We start from the raw sequence: 26631 nt of genomic DNA, 5'->3' as shown, positions 1-26631 counted from the left end.
CTTATATTTCAGGTCCCTCTGTACTCTGCGTAGCTCCTCCTTGTCCCCAGAGAGAAAAGCCCTCTTCTTTTCATTTAGGAGGGTCTTCAGCTCAGGAGTGACCCAGGGCTTGTTGTTGGAAAAACACTGCACTGATTTTGTTTGCACTGTGTTTTCCACACAAAAATTCACATAGTCTTACTGACTGCATCACGGACTGTCAATGTCCTCCCCGTGTGGACTACAGAGAACGTCCCAGTCTGTGGTGCTAAAACAGTCCCTTAGTCGCTCTGTTACCTCCTCAGTCCAGATCTTCACCGTTTTAATCTGTGGTTTCTGCTGTTTCACCACTGGAGTGTACGCAGAGGAGAGATGGACCAGGTTGTGATCAGAGCGTCCTAAAGGGGGGAGGGGGGCAGAAGCATATGCATTCTTGATGTTAGCATAGAAAAGGTCCAGAGTTTTTCTGTCCCTCGTATGACAGTTCACATACTGGGTGAAGTTGGACTAGGTGGGGGAGAGGGGGGTGCATGCATAGAGATGTGAACGGTAGGGATGGGTACCGAGTCCTGGTATTGAACGAGCCCCGGGTCAGCATTCTTCAAGACCGCAGTATCGTTCTGATCTGACCTCAACGGTTCTGCTACTGGAGAAGTCGCACAAGATATAAACGTTATCTGCCATATTTAACTTAAGTCAGTCGATTTTCCATTAATTAATGATTATATTAATTTCTCTATTCTCGCTGAAGAGGAGAGGTCTGTCTGGTTATTTGTGTGCAGGGGGGGGGCGGGGCTATTGCTCAGACACAACGCGGCGAGCACACAGGAACGCCACCAAAGATATACGATGGCGGAAAGAACGGTCCAAAATGCGTCTCTTTCCTCCCTGAGCTGCAGATCTCTGTGGTAAAATAACTATCATGTTCTCAGATTGTGGTGGAGCCTTTAACACCGTCAGGTAGAGAACAGCGTTAATGCAGAGGGGGCGTGTCTGCGGCTGTAAACGCCGACCAGAGTCTGTTATGGGATGTAACGTTTTTCTGGAAAGACAGTCAGTGGCGATCTCGTAGCGGACACGTGACCGCCCCAAAAAAAGGGGAAAAAAAACATTTCCCCCCTAGACTAAAACTCCCATTTCCGTGTAAGATTAATTAAATTTGTGTCAGGACGCCCCCACTGTGCTGTCACCTTGCTGCTATGATGACCGTATGTTGAGCTGTCTGTGTAGAAGACGCTGGAGGGGAAAAACAACAAACAGGTAGAGAGGCGGGGGCGGGGCTTAGACTCACCGCTTATAATTCCAGACAAACTAACAGCTGCTTCCTAATAAAAAAAGAGTTGTTATCCATAAAATTAATATCATTTATTGGTTCACTGGATTTAAAGAAAATAAATAAATAGACAGGAGTCTGCATTAAAGTGAATTTGTTTCCATCATCAAATTCATCTTAACAAAATGGACAAAGATCAAAGGAAACATCACGCTCACAAAGAATAAAAATTATTTAAATTAAATAAATATCCTGACAGTATTTTGAACCAATACAAGTATTGCCAAATAAACTATCGGCGATAATATAGCGATATATCGGCAATTCCAGGTTTGTGTTGTAACATTATCATGCATAAAGTCAAATGTCCAGTTAAAAAAACAATGTTGTTGCATAATGAGGAAATTAAACACTTTATGTTCCTAATTTGTTATTTATGTATTTTTCTTCCTCAAAAGTATCGATAAGACTATCGTTAAAATACCGGATCGATAAGCAGTATCAATGAGAGTAGTAGTACCGTTAGAACCTTAACGATACCCATCCCTAGTGCACGGTGACCACCAGCACAACGGAGAACTCCTGTGGGACGAAGTACAGCCGAACGCTGACTGCCACCAGTTCAATGTCCTTGCTGCAGTGCTGTTCTTTCACAGGAATGTGGTTTTGGTTACACCATCAGATGTTCATCAACACCGCCAGACCACCGCCTTTCTTCTTTCCGCTCTGCGCCGCGCTCCGGTCCGCCGCACTGGGAACTGAGACCACGGAGTTTGTCATGTCCTGGTGGAGCCACGTCTCAGTGAAACACAGCAGGCTGCTCTCCCGGTACACCCGCTGCAGACGCATGAGCGCTGTTAGCTCGTCCAGCTTGTTAGAGAGCGCGCGGACGTTTCCATAGTAACGGATGGTAAACATGGCTTGTACCTCCGTCTTCTCTCCCGGCGTTTAACTCCAGCTCTGCAGCCTCGTCGTTTCCTCCGTATTTCAGCTGGAACATCTGGCTTTCCAGCGAGGAGAATCTCAGCTCGGCCAAGAGCTAACAGCTGATCTCGAGTGTAAACAATGGGACTGCACCCTGAAGTACCCCCCAGGCCGGTTCAAAAAGTTGAGAGAAAATAATAAAATAACAAGCAAAAGTAATTAAGTTTCTGTTTTTTGTCGCAGAACTCCATATTGATTTTTTAAAAGACAAAAGACACAAATAAGGTGGAAGGGAATATTAAAAAACCCAAAGAAACACAAAAGGACCGAGCTGCCCAGATTTGCTGCCAAACACGCGGCGCCATCTTTAAATATGTGGGAATAACTTCAGCCTTTATTTTGTCGGGACATGACTGGAAACACAAATCCGAGTGATTGTTTGAACGGTTTCTAAGGACTGAGCGGCATTTCTGCTTTGAAAAGCTCACACCGCCCCAAAGCCGCTGTGTGAGCTGACGGTCCGAGCTCTGACACACGGTTCTGCTGAGTCCGGCAGCCTGTTCACCTAAAGCAGTGGGACGGATCGCAGTCCGAAGCCTCCCACACTCAACAAAGCAGTTCCCGGGAGGTTTCTCCATTGGAACAACGGACTACATCAACCCTTGGGCTGCAGGCTGGTACCGGTCCGTGGGTCATTTGGTACCGGGCCGCACAGAAAGAACAAATAACTTACATGACTTCCGTTTTATTCATTTCAGAATCTGAAAGATGTTTTATTTTGAAAAATTGGCCGATTCTCTGTTCCATCCGTCTATGTCACTCTTGACGCAGGCCAAGGCGCTCTTCTGGGTCACGTGATAGATTACAGCTAAAATAAAACCCAGGAACTAGCAAAATGAATAAAAAGCAAACGTCTTTGGAAAGTTGCTTTGCCAAGGGGAAAAAGGCCCAGCCAGGAGACAGAAGAGGAACCTGCCACTTCCAAAGGAAAGAAAGCTACATTTAATAGACAGTACTTCTGTTTAGCACCATGAGTGAGGGAAGGGGAGAGGATGATCCCACCTGTGTGATGTACGATGACATGCCTGTCAAAGTAAAAGTTCGGTTTTCGTGTCGTTACATCTCTTCTTTCTTTGTAGTATTGCTACATAAATCACCCGCCTAAACTCGAACGACCGGTCCGTGAAAACTGTGTCATTCCGGTCCGTGGCGTCAAAAAGGTTGGGGACCACTGGACTACATCACATGAGGAGATCCAAAACAGATCTGTTGAACACTTTATCCACTAAACTTACCCAGTACTTCCTGCAGTTCTTATATCTCTGGAAGTAGACGGAGCACATGCTTTTGTCGTAGTTGTAGTGGTCCAAACACTTGTGAGAAGCATCGCTCTCCTGAAAAGAGAAGCAGTGATGATCAGAGGACAGGACTCACAAAGCATGACAGACTAGCATGGAAAGGTCTCAGCAACCATTTACCTTCATCTGTAACTTTGACATGCAAACACAAACATCACAGATACCTTAATGTTCCCATGGCAGACTCCTGGTTTGTATTAGCACAGGTTAGACAAGAGGGAACAGTTGCAGGTTTATTTTTTCAATATTTATAGGGTTTAGGGTTGTGCCGATGGACGATACCATCGTCCATTGTGATGGGTGACTGACATCCCGATGGAGAGACACCATCGTGATGCCACGCTCCCGCCACGCTGCAAGTCGACACCATGAGCCGCGGTTACATGTGAAAAATATCTTGACCGGATCAATGGTCAGATTAGAATCCAACCGTGTACATGGTCCCAGAAAAATGTTTTTAGAATATAACAAACGTTCACATGGCTCACACTTTCGGTCGAAATAAATGATTCGCAGATGCGCAGTAGGGTTTGAAAACCGGAAGCGGATATCAGTTCCGCCGAGCGGCTAATTTTTTCTCAAACTTTATTGAATGCAACAATTCAATACAAAACAATGTTGCCGATCGGCTTTATACATTGATATGTCAGCTCGGTAATATAAAAGACGATCTTCTAAACGTGCTTTTAATAATGTTACAATTATTATGAAACGCCTGTTCACTCATCGTTTTATTTTTAACCCGTGTGGTCAGTGCTTTTTCTGTTGAAAAACGAAGCCGGAAAAAATCCTGAATGAGCAGTATACTAACACGGGCTAACAACATTAGCTATGGTTGGTGCTGCTATCTGCATCTTGGCTGCATGTAAACATGTGGGAATAACATCAGCCTTTTATTTAGTCGGGACACGACTCGAAACACAAATCCACGTGATTGTTTGAACGATTTCTAAGGACTGAGCGACATTTCTGCTTTGACGCTCACACCGCCCCAAAGCGCTGTGTGTGTGCTCACGATCCTCTGCTCAGACACACACTTTTAGACCCGGTTCTGAGTTCGGTAGCCCGTTCCCCTAGAGCTGCGGAACGGATCGCAGTTCTCTCCCACATACCGCTCATGTAACAAAGCACCCCCCCCCCCCCCTCCACTCAAACACAAAGCTGTAAGTCTGCGCTCCGCCGGTCCACTTGACTAGTTAAGTGCGGGAGCGGACTACTTCTTTTCTAGTTTGTTTGTTACTTTTTTGGTTTAAGTCACTTCCCTCAGTTTATACTGGATCATCGCGGATGAGTCATTAGTTGGGAAATAAAATAAAGTAATAAAGTAAAATAACGAATAGTACGACGGAGTATTAGGGCCACCAAAAATAAAATAAATAATAAAATTACGACATTTTATCTCGTAAATTTACGAGAAAAAAGTCATAGATTAACAAAGAGAAAACACCGAAGTTGTCCGTTCATCGGAGCATCGCTTGAAGATGAAAGATTTGGAGCCTTTTGTGAAGCTTTATTTCCAGGTTTATTATAGGTTTAAAACAAAGAGATTCTGAACCTTTGGCGACTCAAAATCAGATTATTGTCAGTGGAGCCGGTTTTCCGGGGTTCGGTGTCAGTAAAGCGGAGTTTCATTTGTAAAATAAGGAGCTCAGAGACACGTTTGGGTGTAGAGGATCGCTGCAGCTTTTATTCTCCTTTTCATTCACAAACCCTGAAGTTCATCTGTCACATTACGTCATGAACCTGTCATCAGATCCGAACACCAATGCGGAAGTAAACGTCCCGTTATATCATTAAACAACAAAGATGAATGAAAATAGTCTATTATATTAGCATTAGAACGTTGAAAATGCCAAAAAAAGTGATCCTCCTCCTCAGACGGAAGCGTCACACAAACGTAGAGATCTTGTTTTTGGTGGAGGAAGAAATGATTGAAGTGGAAAGCTGCAGGGACACCGATGGCTTCATCGGGCTGCAGGGATCCTGCAAACCAACCATCAATAAATAAAACTTTAATAAATTGTAAATCAAACAAATGAGCTTCCAGATTATTGGAACGTTCAAGCTCATTCAGCTCACCTGTTCAACTGAGTTTAGTCAGTCTGCTCTGCTGCTGCGCGGCGTTCACCTGCTGCTCTGCATGCTCACTTCCACTTAATATCGTAAATTTACGAGTTTTTTTTCTCATAAATTTACGAGTTTTTATCTTTTACGAGATTTTTTAAAATTTTTATTTTTACGAGATAAAAACTCGTAATTTTACTTTTTTTTTTTTTTTGGTGGTTTTTTTCATTCTTGGTGGCTTTTTTTTTTTTTTTGGTGGCCCTAAATACTCCGTCGTAGAATAGCAATTATATAAGACCGAAATATTAAAAATAGCCCTCCCACACACACACACCCACACCCACACACGACGATATCATCGTCCATCCCGATGGTTGACAGCAAACATCGTCAACGGCCAATTTAAGGGACATCGCCCAACCCTAATAGGGTTGATCAGGGTTAGACAAGTAGGATCATACAGGAAAACAGATGGGGGTGAATTGTAACTATGGTGGAACCAGGAAGTTCAGAATGAAAAAGAATGGTTATTTAAGATCAAACAACACACTAAGAGAACAGAGGAGATCGGACAGAAGTCCAGGAGATGCAGGATAAGGTGATGGTACAGAACAGAGAGAAGCCAAGCAGTTGGGTAGATAAGTCTGGAGGAGCAGTGGATGTGGATGTGGATGTGGATTGAAGCTGGAAGACAGTGGTGACGTGTGCTGACAGAGGAGTTCAGGGTGGAGGTGGGACTGCCCCAAGGACAGTGATGAAAGTCAGGCAAGGAAAAAATCCCTGAACTTTTCTTTGAGCGATATGGCGGGCACAGAGCGAAATTTTGGAAAAATACGTGGTCTTAGATGCATTCTGGTGCATTCTGGCAGCAAGTTATTCACTTCTTCATCAAGAAACTAAGACTAATTAGAGCATCATGATTTGTCATTCAAACCCCTAGTTTGACTCTCCATTAAGGACTTGCTGGTCCTAAAAAAGAATTTGGAAAATTGCTCAAAGTAACACAATCCTACAATCTACGCTTTTCCTAAAAGCTGCAAAACATACAATTGCTAAAATGTAGTAACATCAAAGCCCCAAATGGCAAAAAGAACACCAGTAACTATGATATTCTATGAAAATACCTCAGTTATTTATACATTATTTCTGCTTTAGAAATGACTGATGTACAACATCCACTTGCACTGTTTTCTCAAACTATAATTACATCAAAATATGGGATCTGCTTTAAACTATAATTCTATAACATAATACATCAATTCTTTAACACCAATACTAAGTAATCTGGGAAATATCAAAACAAACATACAAACTAAGCTAAACATTGTAAACATTATTTTTTAAGGGAGTGCGGGTCCAAACCATCAAATACTTATAATTAATGTCAACTATACTGAACTAAATCATGGTAATTAGGAAATACAAATAAATTAGAGAAATGTATTCAAAATAAAAACTGAAACTCAAAACTAAAATTGAAATTATTTCAAAATGTGGTTTTGAGATTATTTTACACAAAAAAGTATTTGACCTACACTACCTTAAAAATCTTTTTTTTCCAGCCAAGACCACTTCAATTTGTTTTTTATCGTCTTCTCACAACTGAGGTCGTGACCACGCTCAATAATGACGATGCCTGCCATTATTTTAACACAAATTTGATCGCAAACTCTTCAGATGTGTTTGTGAAAGTTTAGCGTGGGTCCGCCAGTTTTGGTCTCTAGGGAAGCAAGTCACGCTGACCACGTGGTGCAGACAGAGCCAATCAGGCCCGTCGACGCATCCGAAAGCAACTAAAACGTCCCGTCATTGGTCAATTAGGCCGGGAAGACGAGAGATGGCCACGACCATAGAGGAAGCGATCTGCGGAGAAATATAGAAAATAAAGCTAAAATTAGCTGATTTCAGACCATTTTTTGATCCGGAAAGCGATTTTTTTTTATTTTTTTTATTTATAGAACACAATACAAAACAATACCAGAACATTTACATAAAAATTACAAAATATGGCGAATACAAAAGAGAATACTATAATTGGAAAGGAAGCAAAAAGAAGAAAAATTCTTATCAGTATGCAAACATAAACCTATGTATATTCATAATCATAGAGAAATCAGGGAAAAGTATAACATAAGAGAACAACAATTTCAGAGTTGGATAGTGTTGCAAAAAGCAGGGGGATACAAAATATAAATAAACTGTCTTAGACATCAGGAATATCACTGTCAAATTGTTATGGCTTTAGGTGAGTCGATTAACTTTATGGATTTTAAGTATAAATTGACCTCATTATTAAAGAAGTTAAAGCTGGGGTGGCATTTCTGTAACCTATTTTTGTGTATAAAAAACTTGGCTAAACATAACACAGTATTGATACATACATTATTTACATTGTTGTGTATTGACAGGCCAAAGATTATGACTTCTTTGGAAAAGAAGTCCATGATGAATGGAAATTTATGTCTTAACCATTTGTAAACATCCAACCAAAACACTTGTACAACATCACACAGGAAAAATATGTGGTCGATGTCTTCAACAGCAGTTTGGCAGAAGGAACAGCTGTTGTCATCAATGTTGAAACGTAATCTAAGTAGTTCTTTGGAAGGATAGATATCATTCATAATCTTGAAGTGTGTTTCTTTAACTTTTGGGGGAATAGGAAGTTTCATGAAATCGGTTCTTAATTTAGTAACAACATTTTGTTCAAATTTCTGCAGTATATTATTTTTGTTTTGTCGACCAGGAAAAAACCTTTCAATGAACCAATTTCTGATAAATGAGTTATTACATTTTCTGTCCATTAGAGGGCATCCTTCAATTGACAATGTGGCTAACTGTGGTTTTATCTTTAAATGTGTCATTGTGTTATCCGGAAAGCGATTTGTCCGTAGAGATCAGGTCTTTATTTCCCGGAAAGTACGTTCGGTTTGCTCAAAAACCCGGATTTCCGGGAATTCCCGGAAGACTTTCATCACTGAAGGATCTGCTTTTAACCGCGGTTTACTGTGGTGATGGACAGACTGACACATGAGGTTAGACAGGAGTCTTTGTAGACCATTGTGTTTGCAGGTGATGCAAAGAAGTAATCAGTCAGCCACCAACTGTGCAAGTTCTCACACTTAAAAAGATGAGAGGCCTGTAATTTTCGTCATAGGTAAACCTCAACTATGAGAGAAAATTAGAAAAATAAATCCAGAAAAATCACATTTTCTAATTTATTAAGATTTTATTTGTAAATTATGGTGGAAAATAAATATTTGGTCAATAACAAAACTTCAACTCAATAACTTTCTTGTATATCCTTTTGATAGTACTGACAGCAGTCAAAGGTTTTCACAAACTGTTGCCGGTATTATGAACCATTCCTCCATGCAGATCTCCTCTACAGCAGTGATGTTTTGGGGCTGTTGCTGGGCAACACAGATTCTGGAGTCTGGCTAGGCCACTCCAGGACCTTGAAATGCTTCTTATAAAGCCACTCCTTCGTTACCCGGGCAACGTGTGTTTGGGATGGTTGTCATGCTGAAAGACCCAGCCATGGTTCATCTTCAGTGCTGATGGACGGAGGTTTTTACTCCATTCATTCTTTCCTTTACACAGATCAGTCGTTCTGGTCCCTTTGCTGAAAAACAGCCCCATACCATGATGCTTCCTCCCCCATGCTTTACAGTAGGTCTGGTGTTCTTTGGATGCTGCTCAGCATTCTTTCTCCTCCAAACAGTAGAGTTCTTCCCACAAAGTTCTATTGTGGTTTCATGTGACCATAGGACATTCTCCCAATCCTCCTCTGGATCATCCAAATGCTCTCTAGCAGACTGTAGACGGTTCTGCACATGTACTGGCTTTAGCAGGGGGACACGTCTGGCCCTGCAGGGTTTGAGTCCCTGGTGGTGTAGTGTGTTACTGATGGCAGCCTTTGTTACTTTGGTCCCAGCTCTCTGCAGGTCATTCTCTAGGTCCCCCGTGGGGTTCTGGGATTTTTCTCACCGTTCTTGTGATCATTTTGACCCCATGGGGTGAGATCTTGGGGGGGCCCAGATGGAGGGAGATCATCAGTGGTCTTGTATGTCTTCTATGTCCTAATAATTGATTTCTTCACACCAAGCTGCTTATGTTTCAGATTCAGTCTTCCAGCCTGGTGCAGGTCAACAGTTTGGTTTCTGGTGTCCTTAGACAGCTCTTTGGTCTTTAGTGGAGTTTGGAGCGTGACTGTTTGAGGTTGTGGACAGGTGTCTTTCTATAGATAACCAGTTCAAACAGGTGACATTAATACAGGTAACCAGTGGAGGACAGAGGATCCTCTACAGAAGAAGTTACAGGTCTGTGAGAGACAGAAGTCTAGCTTGTTTGTTGGTGACCAAATACTTATTTTCACCATAATTTACAAATAAATTCTTTAAAACTCAGACAATGTGTTAGATTAGAGAAACAGGTAAACGTTGTAGAGGGAGGGGGGCACATCTCAGAAAGGTTATTAGAAACTTAACAGAGGGTGAAAAATAATTTGCTTGTCTTCTAAATGTTATTAGATGATATAAAATGGAATATATTAATATTTTAAATATGGCCTGATTTCTACCAGACAGGTAGTTATTGACTGACCTCAGTGCAGGGGTTGATGTCCACATTCCGCAGTTTTCTGGTATTTTTATCCATCTGGTTCTGTGAAATGGTCACATTGCTTTACCATCAATCAATCAATCAATCAATCAATCAATCAAAGATAAAAGGCTTTAAAGGCACCAATGGATTCAAACAACAAACCTCATTCTGCCTTTAAATGCATTGGCAGTGCATCAATCTAACATAAGGGTTTTGGGTTAATGGGAAATATCCACAAAAACTGTGGAATCTCTGTCCCGTGTGGGAGCTCATCCTTTAATCTATAAAGCTTAACATCACCAAAACACTGGAAGATGAAATGTCTGATTTGATCTTTATATAGCAGACAGAAAAGTAAACATACCTGTCTGTTTAATTCACATTTTATTAGACTTTTCATGATTCAGACTCACTTTTTACTTTAGCCAGACGTCTGAACAGGACGCATCAAACCAACACACATCAGATGTTCAGGGACAGGAAGTTTGGTACTATGTTCAAAATAAAACACCAGGGGGGATTTTCAAAATAAACGAACGACAGTTTTAGCCAGTGAGCTTCCTGACTATGTGACTGAGCCTGAATGTGTCTGTTTACCGTATAGATGTAGGATATGTGTTGGAAGTATTACCACCTGGAATAAACTTGATTACACCTGCAGCACATGGTGCCAACAGAAACAGCCTCCAGTGTTTCCCAGTCTGTGATGAAGTGAATTAACTCCTGTTGACAATAATTTGTTTACATAAAAAATGACAATTGTATCACTTTCATCTGCAATAGTTTAGTAGTTTATTTTAAAATCCTGTCCCTGCATCCAACACACACACATAGGGTCACATTAGATTAATCAATTAGATCAATACCTAACAAGTAGAGTTTGATTAGTGGCTTTAAGGGAGGGGAAATATGGAGTTTATATAGTCCTACCCCTCCTGATATTATGATTATTTGGTATATGATATTTTTGCATCGTTGTCATAATCTGGTTCTGATCCGATCCAGTGCAGGTTTTTGTCAAGTATCAAACCTGATAGTTATTGATTATCCTCAGAAGGTCTTTCATTGATATGAATCACACGTCATGTTACAGACATGATGAAATATTCATTGACTGTCATCATCAGGAAGTTTACGTCCAGAATGTGACAGCCCAGCGTTACACAACAAACGCTTTGAGTGCAGTTGGGCTTCAAGTTTGACCAAATAACCTTTGAGGACTGTGTGCGCGCGTGCGTGCGTGCGTGCATGGCGGTGGTCCAGTCGTGCGTTCCTCTTTTAATTGAACTTTGCTCACAGCTTGGGTAAACCTCCGCGTGAAGCTTTCGTGTTATTGTCAGGTCAGGAATGAACGCACCTCCGAGGCTGATGGTGATCCGGCTCCTCCTGCTCCCCGCGCCTGGAAAACGGCCGTTCTCCCGGAATGACCCCTCTGCGGACGCTCACATTTAACCCGGGTCACACGCGCCTTTGGTCTGGGAGCCGCGCGCGTGGGACAGTAACGCTGCTGCTATGCTAACAGCTAATAAACACGCTCAGAGGTCTTCCTGACGTCATAAGCAGCGGACAGCTCCAACATCCAATCGGAACGCGGGGATGTATCCGTTCAAACTGACAGTCCTCTGGGCCAATGGGATTTCTTCTTGCGCTTTACGAGTCCGCTGTCTTTGTGAGGCGAACGGTAACGATTGACGGTGAGCTCAGCAAGTCCAAAAATTGGATTATTTTCAAAGAGTTGGTTGAGTGACACCGAACCCAAAGTGGCAGCCCCCTCAGCCAATCACAAGTGCGTGTGGGCGTGGCCACAGCGAGTGCGGTTGACCCGCAGCGCACACACAATGGCTGCTCGAAAGAGGAGAAAGCAAACAATTTTCAGGCCCGCCGCGTCCCGCAAAAAATATGAGAAAAAATTTTTTAAAAATACGGAAAACAGTTGAAAGTCCAGAAAAACACAACAGAAAGGATGTTAAAGCGACCGGGGTAAGTTTGATGATCATAAGTGACACATTGACTCAGTTCTTGCTCCCAAATATCCGAGTTATTTAAATTATGAGTGACTGGCGAGCTGCACAAAAAGTTTGCGGGAATCGGTCCCCGAGCTCGGACCGAGCGGAGAACCAAAGGAAGAGCGATACTGATGAAGACTCAAGTCCACGGAGTCCCGCCACTGCCACAGTGCGTGACAGTGGACAAGCACAGCAGGCAGCGTGACAGAAAGTGAAGGAAAGTTGATCAAGTCCTCATGACTGACTCTTTTCTGAGGGTCATCAGCGGCCACGACCAGCCGCGCGCGCCTCCACAAACATTCAACCCATTTTATGCCTGAACGACTCTTCCTGCTGCCTCCGTTTGAAATGCCGACCGGAGCGGACCGCAGTTCGGCTTTGAAGCCACGTGAAGCTCGTGAGCACCGCTGTCAGGCTGCGCGCGCGCGCCGCGGCTGTCCGGCCGACGGCGGCCAGACTGGGGGTCGCTGTCCGCGGCGTGAACCCGCGGCTGCCGCTCGCCTCCTCTGCCAAGCACAAGCTGTCGCTCTGTCTGATGACTGATCCGGCCGCGCATCTTTCCGACTAACGGGGGGGTTCTGCCCCTCACCGCGAAGAGCGTGGGTCTGGAAAAAGTTCGGTCCGATTCTGAAAGTCTTGTCCCCGTCTGGGAGCAGCCTTCAGGCGCCACATGCGGGGCTCGCAGCTCCGTTTCCACCTGTCCGTGGTGAAAAGGCGCCGAGGGGCTGCTGGAAACGTGCCCACCGTTCTACGGGGATGGTTGCCAGATCGCGCAAGAAAAACAGGCAAGCAGCCCCCAGAAAACCAGAGGAAAAACAAGCCCCGTCCGATCAGTCCCGCGTGCGTGCGTGTTTGTTTGTGCAGTAAACAAACGCGCTATCACATGTAGAACCTCTTTTTACACTCTAAACAATAAAACAGATACACGCATCATGCAGTACAGACTTTTAATGACTGATTTCATTTAAATGAATGGGCATTGGTCATTTATTGCAGCAGGAGAACAGCAACAACTGAATAGATCAGTGTTTTCCAGCCTTTATTGAGCCACGGCACACCAGCATCCAAAAAATGAAAAATAAAAAAGGAGAAACTCATAGTCTGTATTGATCTACAGCTCCTCCACAATCTCACATGCATTTTTGTGATAACTGTGGCAGAAAAAACTGGAAGCTGCAGCTGTTTTTTCTAAAAGATGTAATAAAAGTTAAGTTAGAAGATTTAAAAACTGTTGGATGAGTGTTCGTTGTGGTTTCAAGACATTAAACAAGGACGACTAATAGTGCGCTGAGACCCTGTCACTTTAACCCAATGCATCCTGGGAGATGTAGTGATGGCAGACAGACTCGCGTCTCACTTCTTCATCTTCATTGTTTTGTTCACTTGTTCCACGGTCTGAGACCGGATTCTGTGGAAAGCTCCACCGCTAAAGACGAGCTTTAGCTGCTATTTTTGTTGGAACAGAGAGACTTTATGAGCAGAATCAGAACAAGGAAGTGAAGACTTTAACCACTTCTGATTGGTCAGACTGATGACTCCAAGAATGATTGGCGGAGACAGTTAAAGGGGCGGGACTTTTCCTAAAACAGCTGAAGCTGCGGCTAAATTGCGGTACCGTCATTCTTATCAAAATGTCTTTAATAGAATCAAATAAACACAAAGAAAAAAGTATTTTATGATTTTTCATATTCCTAACTACTCAGTGTTTTATCAGGGCCTGTTTGGATGAACACAGAGCTGATATCCTGGAGATGGAAAATGTTGTTAGATCGGTTAAGGAGGGCAATTTCCCACGGCACACTGGTCAAGGTACAGACAAAAGCAGCGGTGGCCAACCCTGGTCCTCAAGAGCCTCAACCCTGCCTGTTTTCCAGCTCTCACTGGACTGCTTGCTGTTGATTAGCTGACTCAAGTGATTTCACATCCTGATTGACTGAAAATACCTGATTTAGGTTATCAGCATCAAGCAGTCCAGGGAGAGCTGGAACACAAGCAGGGTTAAGGCTCTTGAGGACCAGGGTTAGCCACCCCTGGACAAAATCAAGCATTTTAGACCCCAAAACTGTTTATCTGGTTTAGGGCTGCACGATATGACGAAAACTTGCGATATGAGTGATCAATATTGCGATGACTACATGATTTGCGTAATAAAAAATATGCGGTAAAACAACATTGTACAGGCCTAATCTGGTTCAATATCACAAAACAAAATGTCGAAGATCTAACTGAACCTGTAGTTTCTTTTGGTTTGTAAGGGTAGAAGAAAGTTTTTAATGTTTTATTTAAGCGCTTCAGAAGTCCCGAACAGTCTTAGGAAGAAGAAAGAGGAGGTAGAGTTTTGTTGGATTTAGACCCAGATAAAGATGAGTGCTGCTCTTAATGTTGGAGCAGTAAACAGGAAGAACTGTTTGGAAGAGCAAAGGTGAGTGCTAACTGCTAAAGCTAGTTAATAAACCAACTGAGATGCTGTTAACAAGTAAACGTGTTTGGAAAGTTTCTTTGGGGAGAAAACTGAGGAAGATCCTTGGACTCCACAGAAACATGAAGCTGCGGTTTCCAGACAGAACCAGGAGTCTTCCTCCAAATACGCATTTATTTGTTCTGTAGGATATAGGAAATGTATGTTTTCATATCGTTCCCACGAAGAAGAAGCTGCTCTGCCCACAATGTAGTTTTGCTTTGTTTATCCGTCACACCTTAAAAGTCGCTAAAGTTAGCATCCGGCTGTTAGCATCCACTTTGACGTCTTCATCTTCATCACAAAAGTTTAAACCAGCCGCAAACATTTGACGGAATGATGATTCTGTTAAAAACGTTGTTTCTGATTTGTGGAAACTTGTGAAAGAGACATTTAGGAGTTTTCCTACAGAAAGGGGGGAATTAGGCAGACATAGAACTTTAGCACAGAAAATGTTCTTCTGTTTGTAAAAAAAAACAGGATTTGTGTGAAAACAAAATAGGATACATTTTTTTTGCCCTGAAAGATGATCTGAGATTTGGTTGAGTTCTATGTATTATAATAATATTCTATGAAAAAACTATAATGTTGCTTTAATTGAATTCTTCACAAATCAGAAACAAATTCTACAAATCAACAACTTGGTTTCATTGAATCATCTGTATTTTTTCAAACTACATTTTTTGTTGTAGTATTTTAATGGGAAAAATAGTTTTTTTCAGAGCCCGTAGGCTTAAAAACATCAAACGTAAACTCTGGCCCTGTTCGGACCGGTTGGTGAAGGCTCAGTAAGGGTTAATGGCCGGCATAGTGTGCATTATTACTTTTTAACGCACGCCGTGGAGGCCTGAACTTCTGCGAAGTGCGTTAAAAAGTAATAATGCACACGTTGAAGGCCATTAACCCGCTTATGCTATGGTCACTTACAAAAGAAATGAATATTAACCAGTTTTTAGTCCTTAATTCTTGTTTTTTTACCAATTTGGATCACTTTTCTCATCGCGCCGCATCACGTAACAAATAGTCCGCGTCGCGCCGCATCACCGCTGCAGTCAGGATTCGGTGATATATATATGCTGATCTTCCCGATGGCTTGAATAAAGCATCAGTTCAGAGAGAAAGTTCATCTCTTACCGCTTGTTTTTGTCCAGATGATGAAGCAAAAGGGTGTTTAAAAGAAGCCGGCGCAGTGATACAAAACATTTAAGCTAGGTGACCGGAACTTCTTTTTTCACCGTGCGGTTATCAGGTTTTAATGCACACCCAGCAGCCAATCAGAATCAAGTATTCACCCGGACCGTGGTATAAGGGTCCGTTAAACCAGTCTGTGCCTGAAAAAGGTTGGAGACCACTGGATGAATCCATCACCAGAGTTAAATGCACACATTATGAATGTAATAAAAGCCAAGTGGGCGGTCCTGAAGTCTTTTTTGATTTTTGATTTGAAATGGTTTATTTCAAGCAATTAAGAAATAATACACAACAGCAATATAAACATCAGTTATACATTCATACAGTAACTAATCAAACTTAGGATAATTAGACATATTAATAAATATTGCTTGAAAGGGAGTGGGAGGAAGCGAACTTATATAATCCCATCCCGTTATACTGTAACCATTTTATTACATGATTTATCAATATCCGGTTCCCAGTTTTTATCAGACAGAATTAAAAATCATAAGATATCGATAAAGCACATGACAAAGATGAATTACTTAAGTATTACGTCAAAAATAACTATTTTAGAAATCAACATGGCAAATGCAGATCAGTCATCTGAAATATATGCAGCTTATGTTACTTATAAAAGCCATTCATATGAATAAAACATAATACTATATTATTAAAGCAGACAACACTGTTTCAGGAATTTTCATAGCAAAAATTTCATCAAGTATCAAAAGTTAAAAACATGTGCAAAGTTATGCTACATTAGGAAAGATTTTTGAATCAATTTATCAATTTTAGGAGAAAGTGAAGTAATATCATCAAAAGTCAATCAATTTAACAATTTTCAAAAGTGATTAATCATTTGTTTTACTTTTTTTTAAATATTTTTTTGTATTTTTTATTTTTTTATAATAAGGTAATGCCGTAGGGGGAAAGTAAAAAGGGTCCATAACTGTCGATTGTCCAAGGTTGGTATTTCTTCTTTTACTGATAACAGCTGATCTCCTGGGTTCAAAACAGAGTTTATAGTTCTCTTCGATGTTATGTCTGCAGACATTAGATTCAGATCCATATCCTTCTTCAGCTGATATCAGCGACGGTGAAAGTTGAGGTCAAGTTGTCTGCAGGTCAGAACTCTCTGCTGTTATTCAGGTTACGTAAAGTGATGAATCCAGGTGTCATATTTCTTGAAATTATTTGGCTCTTTGGTTTATTACTCCATGTTGTTTCAGACGACCGTGACCAAACACTTTTCAAAGTCCTTCATGGTGTTCACGACCACAACCTTGGACCGGTCCGGTGGACCGAGTGGTTTGACGTAGATCCTGCAGCCTTTAACCCAAGTGTTCTCAATCTGCTTACGCTTCCTGAGAAGCCGTGCATGTTTTGAGATTTCAGCATTCCTTCTGGTCAGATGGTCGTTCAGATAAGCAGCCGAACCTTTCAGTTGTTTCCTTTGATTCATCAAAGCTAGCTTGTGTTTGTGATTCACAAACCTGATGAGGATCGCTGGTTTATCCGTCTCCTTTCTCCTGGGGAGCAGGTGGCAGGTCTCAATGGTATTGAGATCCAGGGAAATCCCTTTAGATGTGAGAAATGAATGTATTTGCTGATCCAGAGACACAGCACCGATCTCCGTATTGGCACTGCTAGCTACGCTAGCGCTAGCATTAGCAGTGCTAGCTCGAGGCTTGATTGGTACTCCAGTGAGAATGACATTATTCATCCTTACTTGCTGTTCCACATCGTCCAGTCTTTTCTCCAGAATCTCGACCCGGTTTTCTCGCTGCTCGTTTTGAGCCCGAAATCTTCGGAACTCTTCCATCATATCCCACAGTGGTGTTAGCTTAGCCGACACTTGTTCCATAAAACTTTTCAGCGTTTCTTGAATAATGTCAAGAGTCTTTTTGAGTTCTTCATATTCCTGGGGTTTCTTCGGGGGCATGGTCAGCTCTCTTTTTTGAAAATCAACCTTTTAAGTAATTTGAAGATAGTTGTATTCGCAGAGAGGCACGCCACGCGTCCTGCCGTGTAACCCGGAACCGTAAGAAGTGTCTCACTGAGGCACCGGTTTATCTCTGGACGTGTTTCATCTTCCTATGTTGTAATGATAGAAGTGTATTAACACTCAGGGGGGCAAAAACCTGTTTGCCCGTCTCTGATCCTGCAAGTTGTCCCACTTCAAAAGCTGAATTTGTTCAGTAAAGTTCATCAAAGATACTTGAATGTAAAAAAAAAAAGAATCACTTTTGTTTGTATTTTCTAAACAATTATTTTGTGTCGTCTATTTCTGGAATATTTGTAACCAGGACGATGTTCTCTGTCTAAACTGGGAAGTGTTTGACTTTCAGACTGAAAACCTCACTGAAGAACAGAGAAACGAGTCTTTCCATCGTCTCACCTGCAGTCCCATTTAGTCTTTTGCTGTGCGTTCTTGGTCTCCTCCATGTGACAGATGTTGATGCTGCGATGTAACCAAGCAACAACAAAGAAAAGCTGCTCCATTTTTGACTAAGAACTGGGCCAATATCTCAATATAAATCCAGAACCTTTTCCCATTTAGGCAGTTTTTAATCAAAAGGCCTTCAAGCTTCACTACAAATTTCTGCAACATGTCTTTTTTTAGGCCATGTTCCTCAGCATGCAGCTGCTCCAGCCTTTTCACACTGGACTCCTTTAACTGACAGATGAGCAATTGAGTAATAGAAGCAGGAACCTTATGTTCATATATGGTCTGTTTGCTCATAGTTGAAACTTTGCAATGCTCAACCTGTTCTGTGCAGTCTCTGACAGAGACTAGGTGGTGGAACCTTCTTTAACTTCTCAGCAGAAGCCTTCATGCAGCATTGTAGTTCATTACACTGATGCTAGGAAGGGTTTCCAGCTGTGGATGGAGCAATAGGTGGTGTTACAATGAAGAAAGTGAAAGAGTTTGTGTATTCTTGGCACCTCTTTACACGTGTCTGTTGGTTTTTCATAACCTTGTGGAGGTGAAACTGAGAATTGTGTAGATATGCTGCCCCCCAGTGGTCACACACGTGTTAAATATCAGAGTTACAAAAAGCTGGAGTTCACCTTGAAGGTTAAAAAGACCTTCAGTCAGCAGCTTTTGGTGCAGATGAAGGTGAATGCCTTCCAGTTAGATCCACACCTCTGACACGCTCCGTTCAGTCAAGTTCACCTTTGTGCTTTTTCTGCAAAAACATCCACCTGTCAGGGACTGAAGATGGAAAATAGGCTGTGGCTAAAAATAGATACTTTTGATTTGAAGTGTTCAATAATATGCAATGTCCCTCCCGCAAATAAATCTGTAGTTGTTCAGTGTTGATATCTATTTAAAGGCCCTGATCCTCTTCATTATTTCTTAAAATAATAGTTCATAGGAATTTAACAAAAAAGAAACCGATAAATATGAATATCCATAAAAGTCTGAGTAAATCCATTTTGAAATGATCATTTCTATAACATTTGTACCAGCCACCAAACATTTTAAATCAAACTGGAACGGCTTTACAACATCTTTGTAAAAAAAACTTTCAGATTCACTAAACTTATCAGAACATCTTTAGCATTTTAAGGCAAATGATCTTTCATTTAACAACATTTTTAATTCAACCTTGCTCTGGTACTGTCACAAGAACAGGCAGACGGCTGGATCCAAATGCAGCAGCTTTACTAGCTCAGCTAAAAGTCCACGATGCTAAATCAGGGTCAGGCAGGCAGGAGTCAATAACAGGCATGAGAGCATCAGAGGGGAGACGGGATGGTCAGGATCCAGGCAAGGGTAGGGGCAGGCGGCAGGCAAACAGAGTCAGAAGACAGACGATCAGGTTCAGATACAACGCTCAGTAATGAAGGCAGACTGGCGCAGACAATACTTCACACTGAATGAGGCTCAGTGCAGTGTTTAAGTATGCTGTGGTTGATTGAGTGAATGAGAGTCAGTTGTGCGGCATCCAGGAAGTATGCGCTGGGGTTGCTGGGAGATGAGGTTTTCTCAGTAATTTGGAGACTGAAGGCAAACGGGCCAACAAGTGCTAAGCATTCTGGGAACTCCTTCAAGACTGTTGGAAGACCATTTCAGATGACTACCTCTGGAAGCTCATCAAGAGAATGCCAAGAGTGAGCAAAGCAGTAATCAAAGCTAAAGGTGGCTACTATGAAGAACCTACAATATGAGATATTTTCAGTTGTTTCACACTTTTTTGTTATGTACATAATTCCACATGTGTTCATTCATAGTTTTGAAGCCTTCAATGTGAATCTACAGTCAACCATCTGCAAACAACACCTGGTGCAGACGGATGCAGAGCTGATGCTTGGAGTTTGGAACGTCTGTCATCTTTACGGTGAAGCTGTCAGTGGATCATAGCAGTCACTGATCTGGGCTTTTCCAACACTACCGTTTTCACCGGGAAAAAGACCCTCAACGCCCAGCAGACATCAACCCCTCTCATGGTTGTCTAGGGGCAGAAGTTCGTCTTTTGTGCAGAAAAACTCTTTTTTCATGAACACCATCCAGACATGGACCATGGACACTTCACTATGGAGGCTACACCACCTGCACTTTCAGTCCTGCCAATCGACCATAGTAAAAGACCTTTCAACCGTTGTAGTCGCCCCCAGATGGACATCGAGAAGAGCGGAAATGGATTTGGTTCCAGCTTTAAGCCCAGTTTTTGCAGTTGTCATTATTACTTCTTTGAAAAAGTACTCATCAGAAAGTCTTTTTTCTGGATGAATCCTGTGTACCTTTGAATGAAGCCTCGGTTGGAAGTTTGCATGACGAAAGACGTACTGTCTGCACAAACAGGGCTGCGCATTGGTTAGGGAGAAGGCCCTGGTTCAAACCCCCGCTGGAACCTTTCTGTGTGGAGTTTGCCTGTGGAGGTGTGGGTTTTGTCCAGACGCTCCGGCTTCCTTCCACCGTCCAAAAACATGCTGCATAGGTTGTTTGGTGAATCCAAAATGTCCCTAGGTGTAATTGTGAGAGTGTCTGGATGTGTGATTGTGTGGCCCTGTGACAGACGGGTGATCTGTCCTGGGTGAACCCCGCCTTCGCCCAACAGTAGCCAGGTTAGACTTGTATAACCCCGTGACCCTGAGAGGTTTACAAAAGGCTCTCTGCTCTGTCTGGTTGGTAGCTAGCATGACACATTCTGATAAGTGGGGTTCCCCATAGCAGACAGATGGTAGTAAATGACTGAAGCCCTTCATGCTTGGGTACTCAAATCTTCCTCCAGACAAATAGGTTCCATGTTAAAGCCAATGAACATGCATCAGTTTTTACAAAGAAGCTTTTTTGAAATGAGCACACATTCTCTGACTTGGTGAGACGTTTGTTGTTTGCACTTCAGGAGGGAAGGCCCAAAGTCAAAATTCTCACCGTTTCTCTTTCTCTCTTCTTGTTTTCAGGCCTCCGAGTCCAGGCAGTGTTGAAGGCACCAAACTGGATAGGATAGCCACATTAGAATAAGTCGGGCACCATGCTGCTGTCTATGTAGCGGCTCTGCTCTAGGGCGCCATGGCCTCGGGAAGTCAGGACCACCGCAGGCGCTTCCTGGAGAAAGCCAAGCTCGCGCCACCCTCAGCAAGGCGCCGAAGATCAGAAGTAAAAGCAAAAAAAAATTTTCTTTGCCCGGAGTGTCAGAAATCATTCAACAGTCTGGAAAAACTGAAGGTGCACTCATATTCTCACACAGGAGAAAGACCTTACCGCTGCTCCCAACCGGACTGCACCAAGGCTTTCGTCTCCAAATACAAGCTGCTACGGTACAAACAAGCAGCCGTACACAGCAGGCTGCCACACTTTTCCCTTTACACTTTTGCTAACGTAGCGTTGTGCAGTGGTGATGTTGATGAATGCTAGCTTTCAACTCTTCTGATTACGTGTAAAGCATGCCTGATTCAAATATATTGACAACAATTCTGAGTGTTCCTATCGTGTGTCTGTGTTCAAAGGCATATGGCAACTCACTCTCCAGAAAAAACCCACAAGTGTTCATACTGTGAGAAAATGTTCCACCGCAAGGATCACCTGAAAAATCACCTCCACACTCACGACCCGCACAAAGAGGCCTTCACCTGCCGGGAGTGCGGCAAGAGCTACAACACCAAGCTGGGCTTCAAGCGCCACATTGCCCTCCATGCCGCCAACAGTGGAGACCTCACCTGCCAGGTGTGTCTGCAGCAGTTCCCCAGCACCGGGGTTCTCCTGGAACACCTCAAAACCCATTCGGGCAAGTCTTCTGGTGGGACCAAAGAGAAAAAACATTGCTGTGAGCACTGCGAGCGATGTTTTTACACCCGTAAAGATGTGCGACGCCACATGGTGGTGCACACTGGGCGCAAGGACTTCCTGTGTCAGTACTGTGCCCAGCGCTTCGGAAGGAAAGACCACCTGACGCGTCATGTCAAGAAAAGCCATGCCAGGGAGCTGCTGAGAGTAAAGACTGAGCCAACAGATCTGCTGGGGCCGGTGTTGGATCTGCCATCAGGGAGCATAAAGGCCGAGCTCCTGGGAATGTTAACACCCAAGTCCCACCAGCCCAACACATGTCCTGGACTGGCCGTTGATCCACAGCCCTTTTTTCCCCCCTTTTCCTTAAAATACCCTCTGGGGCCCAATGTTACCTCATACTCGCCCTCCCCGCATCAGAGGGAGCAGGCTCTAAAGGGAGAACTGGAGACGTACCTGATGGAGTTGCAGAGCAGCACGCCATCCTCCTCCTCTGCAACCCAGGAACCCCAGCGGTCTTCTTCCAAACCCGGGATGGAGCCCGCAGAAAGTGCCTTGGAGGATCCAAACCAGGAGGAGGAGGAGGAGGAGGAGGCCCTGTCCAAAATGTCCACACTGGCGGCCGTCACTACAGGTGACTCTCTGGCCTCATCGTCTCCTCTGATGGACTTTACTCAGCTGTTCAGCTTCCTTCCATACAGTCAGGTTGTGGGCGGCAGCGGACCAGTTAATGAAGAACCTGCACATTTGCCCCAGCTGTCTGCTCCGCCCCCCACGAGCCCCGATGCTCCAGAGAATCCACTTCCAGGAATACCCTCATCCTTTTTATCCTCCATGAGCACGCCGACCACACTTCCTCGCTTCCATCACGCTTTCCAGTAGTCGGCAGTTTACAGACATCCCACAGCAAAAACAGCCACTTGCTGAGCGAGCAGAGAGACGCCAACAAGAGGCCTGTTGGTTGAAGGAATCCATGATCAGAGTAAGGGTTGGATGATGATCGGGACACCCCCCTCCCACACCCCCCCCCCACCACCACTCAGTCATTGGTCAATGCTGGGATGTGTTCCTGCTGTCGAGATGAAGAGCACTTTTCAACCCGCACTGTAAGAAAAAGCTCCTTTCAGCTCCTTCAGGTTTTTCTTCCATGTTCACCTTCCTGGTCTTTCTCATCTGCTCTGAAAATGAGAAGCGAAGCATGCATATGTTATTTTTCTAAAGCATTTTAGAGGACCAATATCTACATTACCTGAGCTGTTTGAAACGCATTCAATACATTTTCTATATCCTAAAGTGCCCAGCAGTCACTCAAGCTGCTGCTTCATGAGAAAAACAACGTCCTGCATCCAGATCCTCACTTGGTTTCTTCTCTGTCAGCAGCATAATGTCTGAACATTATGCTTGAGCCTCAGTCACCAACGGAACGGACTTTTCCTGTAACCATGGAGAGATTACAGAGATGACACATAAATGTCACCGTCAGTCTTCAAGATCATAATTGTAGAAGAAGCTTTCAGAAAAGAAGCTGCATCCACCTATGATTACTCTGGTGATGGACCCATGAAGGTTTTCCACACCAATTCCAGTCCTTTGGACCCACTTTCCTCCATATTGTCACTTTTTCTGTTTATGCACAGCTGCCTTTACTTGCTGTCATCACTAAAAGCAGACGACTTGGTGGTCCTGAAGGAACCCCTTCCAGTCCAAACCCCACCCTTTGAAATCTCCAATCCATGCCGTGGTTTGGACCAAACACTCTCCTGGTAATTGACCTGAACAACTTGAACCCTGCTCAGATTTTAGAAGGGGAATGCTGCTATCCGTGGAAAAGCGTTTGACTGGGTGGCTGAGCCAGAAAAACAGAAGTTGAATTTAAAATCTCTCTCTTTAGGACCACACGCTGTCCCCAACTTACAGAGAAACTTTTTTTAACCAGCGGTTACCTCCAGATTTCAGCTGTCAGTCATTTAACATGTTCATTATTTGATTCTATAAAAAACAGGTCAAACATGCAGAGAACTTTGAAAAATGGCTCAAATAGGCTGAACATGAACATTCATTACAATTACCGCATGTTCCTCTCAACATGAGATGGTTCTTTACATTTTAATGCAATTTTCAACTCTGACAATGTTACATTTACTAAGGAATATTTCGATATCTTTATAATGTTTAGATGTTGCATTAAAGACATTTTTGTTGCCTACATGGAGGCCCCTAAATGTCTTTGGTCCTGTTCACTGAAGTCCAACAATTCAGTTCTTCGGTAGATGTCTGGTGAGGGATGGAACCTGCTGCTGAAAGAGGCCGTGGTGCACACCTGAACGGTTTGTGGCAGAGGCTGAGAGTGGGCTTGTTAGTGATCAGCCCCCACTTTAGCCACGGCGGTGTGTAAATGCTTGAAGCTGCTCTGGTAGATCCACGAAGAGCCAGGTCTCTTTGGTTCCTCCTGCTCCGATCACGGCATGCGTGACTTTAATGGCTGCTCCTCGCTTTGACAATGAGAAAGGAGGCTGAATGGAAGAGGAGAGGCTTCCGTCACTCCCCATGTCTGTCTGTTGTTCAGCACTCATTTCATATAAAAGTCCAACTGTTGTGGGGAGATAACGTTTTTGAACTCTCAAATGTGGAAGTTTCCTCTCCGTTTTCCATCACATACATTTATCATCCATGTGTATTTATATTTAATGTTTTAAAATGGGAAAATAGGTTGAATGGTAAAGATAACTGCAGCTGAGCTGCACTGGAGCCTCAGCAATGAAGAAAGAGACAGAGGCACAACGTTTGTTATGATGAGCAGAGGGGGGGATTTGATAAAAAAGAGTGAGTTTCTAAACTTCAGGATCCTCCAGTTAAGCTGATAAAAGGAAGATTTTCATGATTAAAGACAAACCTGGAAACAATCTAGCTTAATGCAGATTCTCTTTCTTCATGTTGGAAATGTTAGAGACGAAGGCGATGATCTGTGGAAGCGAGTCTTTGTTCACTTGTCGTGTAGAACAAGACACTGGACTAGTCCTACAGCAACCAGGAAGAGGAAACTTCCTTTTTATAACCAGAAGCTGTCCATCAGCCACAAGAGAAAACATCTCATGAGCATCTACAGGTGAATGTTACACGGTAAAAGATGCTTGTCCTAGAAGAGAAAGTTAACATTGCATGAATGTGGACTTTCCTGAACGGCTGGATGGTTTGAAAACATTTATCAGGGTGGAAATCCAGATGTAGTGAAGCTTTGAGCTCTCACTAAGAGTTTGAAACGTACTATTTTTGTCCTTCATAGCACTTTGAATAGAGTGTCCTACTTCCTTTAAACCTTTATAATAAATGTATAGAAAATATATTTAGATCTATCAGACAGCACTTCTGTGTAAATACTTTCAAATGTTTGACTTTTACCGGTTGTTTAACAGACGTTTAGCCTCTTTGCACAGGGGCTCTGTATGTCTTAAGCTATGCTTCTTTAAACAGAGATTTCTGTGTATTTGTTATGAGGGTAAACATCTGGTATAGTAAATATTGAAATCCACAATGTCATTTTTTTAGTACCTAATTCTGACTTGTATTCATGGTTCTTGTATTTGCTTAAAAAACTGTAAAAGTTCTGATTTTCTGAAGACTCAGAAATGAGGTTGATATGCTGACATCATGGACCGGACCTCCAGCTCTGAAGCTGATCTGTGAAGACTCCCGTTTTAAAAAGGTCATCCGGATTTAGTTTATCGGTTGAAGACAGTTCACCTCTTATCCCAAGAGGGTTTCCTAGTTCTGCTGCATCTCCAAGCTCAGAGGTTTGCACTGGTTTGATGTATGGATCCAATATGAAACTGAAACCAGCATTTCTGATGACAAATCAACAAATTCCCTTTGGTCTGTAGTCATTTAGGAAGAAAGAGGGTTTTAGCGAGAAGCCAAAAAGCGGGCAAACGTAGTCTTGGTGGCGTCCGTGGTACAGAGGAGTGTCTGAATGTGTGTCAGACACACGGCCATGTGCCTTGGTGTTGGATTTAGCTGCTAACGTGTCTGCAGCTCCTGAAGGGGCGCGGAACTCCACTTCCTCCGTTTCTGATGTACGATGCGCACCGGGCTGAACATGTACTCCTGTTGTACTGTGACTGCTGTCAGCTGGTGACCCATGTGCCTGTCATGCCCCCCCCCCCACACCTGTCACTGCTGAAACACTTGAGTCCAGGCTTTGCTGAAGGAGTTCATGACTACACTCCGCTTTTACATGTTCCTAGCAGTGAGCGAGTACAGCCTCTTTGTTATTTTCCAGATCCATTACACAAACTACTGTTGTATTTGTACACACATAGATAAAGTCATGCATAAAAAAAGAAGTGAACAGAATGTTTAGGGTGTGTAAAATAAGTATTAATGCTGCCTTTCTTCAAACATAGGCATAATCCAAAGAAACCGATTATTTATTGCTTGTCAGAATAACCTGGTTTAATTCAAACACATTGCTGCTATGGGAGTGAGGAGTTGTAGTCAACGACTCCAGTGTTTCTACTCTGTAATGAAAGTTAAATAAATATAAGAGGAAAACCCAA

The 26631-nt window shown here is 43.0% G+C and overlaps 2 protein-coding genes across 3 annotated transcripts in view; one reads left to right on the top strand and one right to left on the bottom strand.

Moving 5' to 3' along the window:
- chchd7 (coiled-coil-helix-coiled-coil-helix domain containing 7) overlaps window positions 1-12974 on the bottom strand; it is a 15204-nt gene extending 2230 nt beyond the window's left edge. The window contains exons 1-3 of the mRNA XM_004086854.4: window positions 11561-12974; window positions 10204-10263; window positions 3472-3570 (exon numbers count right to left, since the gene is read on the bottom strand). Of these exons, the coding sequence (XP_004086902.1) occupies window positions 3472-3570; window positions 10204-10257 (153 nt within the window). The 5' untranslated portion in view covers window positions 10258-10263; window positions 11561-12974. The remainder of the gene's footprint in view (window positions 1-3471; window positions 3571-10203; window positions 10264-11560) is intronic.
- LOC101158681 (zinc finger protein PLAG1-like) lies at window positions 12040-26631 on the top strand. Of its 2 annotated transcripts, XM_078938811.1 has the most exons (4): window positions 12048-12183; window positions 21256-21451; window positions 21543-21612; window positions 21802-26631. In XM_078938811.1, exon 4 carries the CDS (start codon window positions 21806-21808, stop codon window positions 22958-22960), a length of 1155 nt encoding a protein of 384 aa, XP_078794937.1. In that variant the 5' UTR covers window positions 12048-12183; window positions 21256-21451; window positions 21543-21612; window positions 21802-21805; the 3' UTR covers window positions 22961-26631. The 2 variants fall into 2 exon arrangements, with proteins under 2 accessions (XP_011471861.1, XP_078794937.1); XM_011473559.4 differs by having other exon boundaries at window positions 12040-12183; window positions 21256-21612.

The sequence above is a fragment of the Oryzias latipes genome, chromosome 20 (genome assembly GCF_053564925.1).
Source record: "Oryzias latipes strain Hd-rR chromosome 20, Olatipes_Hd-rR_3.1".
Taxonomy (NCBI): domain Eukaryota; kingdom Metazoa; phylum Chordata; class Actinopteri; order Beloniformes; family Adrianichthyidae; genus Oryzias; species Oryzias latipes.
The sequence above is the reverse complement of the archived record's forward strand: the minus strand, read 5'-3'. Positions and strand labels throughout refer to the sequence as shown.

Coding starts and splice junctions, on each gene's coding strand:
- LOC101158681 (XM_011473559.4), top strand. CDS start 21,365: ATGGCCTCGGGAAGTCAGGACCACCGCAGGCGCTTCCTGGAGAAAGCC. Junction 21,613..21,801: donor TCCAAATACAAGCTGCTACG/GTACAAACAAGC, acceptor CTGTGTTCAAAG/GCATATGGCAACTCACTCTC.